This window comes from Belonocnema kinseyi, chromosome 9 (genome assembly GCF_010883055.1).
Source record: "Belonocnema kinseyi isolate 2016_QV_RU_SX_M_011 chromosome 9, B_treatae_v1, whole genome shotgun sequence".
Taxonomy (NCBI): domain Eukaryota; kingdom Metazoa; phylum Arthropoda; class Insecta; order Hymenoptera; family Cynipidae; genus Belonocnema; species Belonocnema kinseyi.
In genome coordinates, this window is record NC_046665.1 from 60964511 (window position 1) to 60970590 (window position 6080).

The 6080-nt window shown below is 31.3% G+C and overlaps 1 protein-coding gene across 2 annotated transcripts in view; it reads left to right on the forward strand.

Moving 5' to 3' along the window:
• The window catches only part of LOC117179590 (RNA polymerase II degradation factor 1-like), a 28477-nt gene that overhangs the window by 17804 nt on the left and 4593 nt on the right, over nucleotides 1-6080 (forward strand). Inside the window, exon 4 of one of the 2 annotated variants that reach the window (XM_033371551.1) lies at nucleotides 2124-2286. The exons of the other annotated variant lie outside the window; for it this stretch is intronic. Coding sequence (XP_033227442.1) covers nucleotides 2124-2286 — 163 coding nt within the window. The remainder of the gene's footprint in view (nucleotides 1-2123; nucleotides 2287-6080) is intronic. 2 annotated transcript variants of the gene reach the window in all.

Consider the following 6080-nt stretch of genomic DNA (forward strand, 5'->3'; position numbering starts at 1 on the left):
CGCCAATTAGCACAAATGGTAAGTTCCGACAGTGCCTACAAGTGTGCCTACTGGCCGCTAAATGGCAATACCGGTTTCATATGTATACACCTGGTAATAGTTAATGCAAGTTAAGAAACATTCTTATTTAGAGAATTGTTTATTGCTTATAACTATCTTTTCATAGAGTAATGCTAGAAATATAATTTACAGTTCTAAAAAAAATAATAAGAAAACCTCAAAAATAATCATTTTTGAAATAGTATTATATTGTTTTAAACACATTTCTTTGCTTTTTCCTAATCAACAAAAAAATTAATTCAGACAAACAAGCTATCTTACACAAGAGACAGAAACATAGAATGGAATATAATATAGGAGTAGGTGGGAGGACTAGCTCTGTAAACGAAATGTGAAAGTTTTGTTTTGAATTATAATAATCAGTTTTTTACAAAGCGTATAATAGAAAAATTTGGTATTGCACAAATTTCATTATTAGCCCCCCTCCCCTTCTACTCCGGATAATCTCTGGGATCCATCTAGAAAATTTGAAGCATATATTTCAAATATTTGTTTTATTTCAGAAAAAAATATATGCATAAAAGAAAAAGATTGTTTTAAATATGATTCTTTATCTAAAACAAAGAAAAGTAAAAAAAAAGTTCTTTAATTGAAAAGAGCAGAGGGAAGTTGAACATACCATACTAAGTGAAAAGTGGATAAAAAGTTGTAAATTTCGGAAAAACTCGCATCTACCTCACTCTAATTGTAAATTGGACAAACAGTTAAAAATTTCAGATATTATATTCCATTCTATGTTTCTGTCTCTTGTGTATAAGATAGCTTGTTTGTTTGAATTAATTTTTTTATTGATCAGAAAAAAGCAAAGAAATGTATTTAAAACAATATAATACTATTTCAAAAATGATTATTTTTGAGGTTTTCTTATTATTTTTCTAGAACTGTAAATTATATTTCTAGCATTACTCTATGAAAGGATAGTTATAAGCAATAAACAATTCTCTAAATAAGAATGTTTCTTAACTTGCATTAACTATTACATTACTTAGTAAAAAGTGGACAAAAATGTGAGAGTTCAGAAAAAACCCGCAACTTTCTAGCTTTATTGAAAATTAATATCATTGACAATAATAATAAATTTTTTAAACAATTATTTTTGTTAACAATCATTCAGTATCACCTAAGTTTAATTGAAAATTGAACACAAATTTGAAAAGTTTTGAAAAAACCGCAACTCTCTATCTCTATTCTAAGAGAAAATTTCTGAAAACAATGATAAATTGCTTAAACAATTCTTGTAAGCATCTTATTATGAGTATAAAGTAGTATTTCATATATTAGCAACAATTTGCATTTAAAAAACCTAAAAATACTAATTAGCACCCAAAAATCGCAAAACTCATTGTTTCAGTTATGGATTTTTTTCAGGACCCTACACAACAGACTTATGGTGGTGAAATATTGAAAATAATACTTTATTCGTATTCTATAGCTTATTGTGAAGAGAAATGTTAACTTTCAATACTTCCAGTTGATGCTAAGTCATTTTCTGTATTTTTTCTTGAGATAAAAATTCACAAAGCTGAAATAGCCAATTTGTTCACATTATTTGTTTATATATTGTTGCTCAGTGACAAAAATTAGAAATCCCAAACGAAAATTCTCTTGAATTTGGTCATAGTTTTCCTTAAACATCAAGGGACAACTTTGCCACTGGAAATTGTCTACCCGCGAAAATTCCCTGCAGACTTTTCTCCGTCTAAGCCTGGGGAAATGATTCCTGGCAGTAATGATTTGCAATAATTTTTATGTTACAAATATAGAAAAGAAATATACTTTTAAAACATAATTGGCATCAGAAGGGGTTTTTCTGATAGGAGAAAAAAACAAGATCATTTCGTCGAACAGAAGCCGAGTTTTCGCGAGTTTAGTTTAAAAAGTCATTGATTTTGGTACAATGAAAATTTCCGGTTTTTAATTTTTAGCAAAAAAACTATCAATTTAGTGAAAAAAGTTCCTTCATGAAAGTTGTGCGGCTCGTCAAGCCGCATATAGTCCCTGACCTACGATCACCCTGATTTTCTTGGATATAAGCAATAAACCAAAAAATATTATTGTTACAGGCACGACGCTTGTATAAATAGACTGCGATTGAGGTATATCGAGTTTCTTGAAGAGCAACGAGATCGAGAGGAAAAAAATACTAAATTACAAGGAGTATTAGATAAAGTTGATAGCCAACTGGCATCAATGACGGTTAAAAGCGACCAATTGAATGCACTCAGAGTAAGTTCCATCACCATCTTGATTATTCGATTCTCTACAATTGCAATCGTCCTGGTTGCCAAATCGATTTCAGCTCAACTCGAACTGCATGTTTGCCCGCAACAAATTGAATAGATAAACCTTGCATTTACTAATTCAAGGACACACGCCAAATGCATTCGTCCCTTTTTGATCTTAAGAGCTAAACGTTTCTCTATTTTCAAAATTCTCATACTGTTCCCCAAAAAAAGCAGCAAACTTCTTCAGCTTTTCGATGTTTTTAAACGCTGCTTTGATTATAATTTTTTACATGGAAAGATGCATCCAAAGTTCAGTATCCGTTTCTAAATATCACTAAACAGGAAAGGAAATGACAGGAGCGATAGCTTCAAAAAGTTAAGTCACATGTTTCAGAAAATTCTTTTTCTACTTGACAATTTTTATATTACACAACATGACGAGCACACAGGCGAAAAGCCTTCGCAACTCGATGCTTCTCTATTATCTACACCAAACTCTCGCAATCTGTCTCCCCCCGTTCTCGGACTTCCTAGAACTGCCAACCCACGCAGTTTCTGAATAGGCAGGGTGAAAGATATTTGCGACTCGCCTCGGAAGGACCGCCATGCGCGAGTACACAGTCGAGTATATTGCGCAATATCATTCATTTTATTTGGAAACAGTTCAGGCAGCCCTAACTGTTTACGTTTGAATCTCCGGACTTGTGACCAAGGCCCTTTAAGAAGCAAGAAGTGCGCAGAGTAGCAATTGTGCACTTCATTCTGTTATCATTTAGGAATGTTATGAAACTATTTGTAATTTTCAGATACCGCCTTTTAATCTGAAAAAAAAATCTTGGAATTTTCTGACAAGTTATAACAGTGTATGAAAACAACCTTAAAGTCAAATGAGTAATGTTGATACGAAAAAATTTTGATTCTAAATCTATCTTTAAATACTTTAAGTGACAATAGGCATACTTGACAGCCCAAAATGTTCTTAAATAAGGCGAATAAGGGTGGTTTTTCAAGAAAACAGGAAATTTATAATTAAATAAATTGTTTTAAATAAAATTATCATGAATTTTCGAAGAAATAGCTGAGTTTTCAAGCTTAGAATACTAATTTTTTAGAAAACCGTTGACTTTACAAACCGAGATGATGAGTTTTCAACAAAAAGTTCATTTTTAACCAAGGAAGATGATATTTCAATCACATAGTTTAATTTTCAACAAAAAGAAATATCAATTCTAGACCAAACATTTGCACTTACATCCTAATAGTAGAACTTTTAAGGAAAAGAGATGAATTTTGAACAAAATGGTTGAATTTTTATCCAAACAGTCGAATTTTCAACCCGAAAAATGGGTTATATTTTCGAATTACAAAGATCATCTTTAACCAAATAATCGAATTTTCAAGCAAAAAAGATGAAACTTTGAACTAAAACGGTTGCATTTTTAGCCAAGTAGTACAATTTTTAAAACAAAAAAAATCATTTTCACCCAAACAGTTCTATTGACAAACCAAATAGTTGAACTCTCAAAAATAAAAGAGACGGATTATCAATACAATAGTTTAAATGTAAGACAAATAGTTGGATTTCCTACCAAATGGTCGACTTTTTGATACAAAAAAGATTAAAATTCCACAAGAGACAATTGTATTTTCAACCAAATAGTTCAATTTTAAGTCAAGAAGATGAATTTCTCAGAAGGCGGTTGCATTTTTAACCAAGAATTAAAAAAAAAAAATTTTAATCGAAACGGACAAATTTATATCCATTTATTATCAAAGATACATTTTTAATAAAACAGTTGCATGTTCAACAAAATAAGCAACCGAATTTGGCCATTCTTCATAGCTCAGAATTTTGCTCTCTTTTGCGCGCTTGAATTCCGCAAAAACCAATTGACTCAAAACAAACCTTAAGTTCAAAAAGCAATCCCATTAAAAACTAATTTTTTATCTGCAAATTAAATTTTGGACTGATTTTTAATATCACTTCAATAAGACTTTTGCTGAAAAATAATCTTTTTCCGAATTTATTGAATGTCAACAGAGTTTCTGATTTTTGAGCACCTCAAAAATACGAACTTCGATGTTATAATTTTAATGCTCAACATTAAAAATTAACCCCTCTGTACCACGCCAATACGACTGCCAAAAAATAATCGTTTTCAAATTTTTTTCAATGTCAACAGAGTCTCTGATTTAATCACCTCAAAAAAACAACTAAGATTTTTAGGTTCTAACACTTAACATTAAAAATCAACCCCTCTATACCACACCAATAAGACTGCCAAAAATAATCTTTTTTTTTTGAATTTTTCAGTTTTCGCAGAGGCTCTGATTTTTGGGCTCCTCAAAAATACCATCGTGGATTTTTGGGATCTCTTTGATCTCTTGAATTTCGCAATAACTAGTTTCTCCCAAACAGCCCTTAAATTTCACGTGCTAAGATTTCCCCACCACACTGGTGGCGATTACAGTGTCAACTCTGTGGAATATTGGTTTGTTTTCGATTTCGATGCAAACAAAATAAACTTTATCTACTTGAAACTTACCCGCAACAAAAATTCACTTCCATTTTTCTGTACAATTAATCATTTCAAAAAACAAAGGTATAACATACAGATATGACTGCCAAAAAATATACTTTTTCAGAATTGTATAGTGTAACCAGGGTCTCTGATTTTGGAGCTCCTTAAAAATATCAATTTCGGAAGGGCATATGATACTCTGCCATATGAGCATTTAGTTTCCCACACTTTTTATCTACAATTTTTAATTTTTCAGAAAAATATTAGTGTCTAGGCATCCACCTGAGTGCTTCTCAAAAAGTTGGCCACTTTAGGGAGTGTAGTTTCTGAGACAAAAAGTTGTTCGAACTGACTGAAATTTTTTGTTATGTTATAGTAATAACTATCAGGTAACGAAAAATAAGCGTGGCCGCGAAAAGATGCATAAATTAATATTAAAAAATTATAACAATGTTGGAAATGGCTCACATATTCTGAACGTAGTGAAATCGTGAAAACTAATTAGTTTTCAGTCGATTTACATAAAAATCAATAAAAATGTTATAAAATACAATGGTGTACCACCCTGACATTCACTTTCTGTTGCTTTTCTGAAAATTATTAAGAAAAAAAATAGGATGTACCATGATTTATTCAAATAAACATCAACTGATCTCAATACCAACCTTTACCTTCCATTGTTGGGTGAGTCAAAATAACTTTTTTAATCCATTTAGCACTTTTGCTACACACTCGCGTCAGAAAGATTTTTTTCAATTACAATTACTTATCCACTGCACCGTCGTGTATTTGAAGTCCGACGAATGCTAGCGCTCCACGTTCCGTCACCGACGTACGACTAACCTCGAAACTTCAGACTGGGACAGACATCTCGGACAGGAAAAATTTAATAATATTTCATGTTTTAAGTATAAAAAATAACCTCACAAATTTATTAAAAATCAATACTTATACATTTTTACTCGCTGAATCCAAATCTAACCTTATCTTTTAATATTTCTCGAGTAATTGAGGAGTTTTAGACAGGACCGACAGGACATATAATTAAGGTATGCTTAGCCAATGTACCGCTCTAGGTCCATTTTTGAGGATTTTGACTTTTTACGATAAAATAAAAAAGAAAGATTACATCTTCTCTTAAAATATGATGTATTTCTACACAGTATTTAAAAAGCAAATAAAAGAAAACGAAATGGGTTACTTTCTTCGAGTTGCAAGAAAGATAGCTTCACCTCATTTGACAAAGTTTAGGATCAGTGCAAAAAACCTAAGA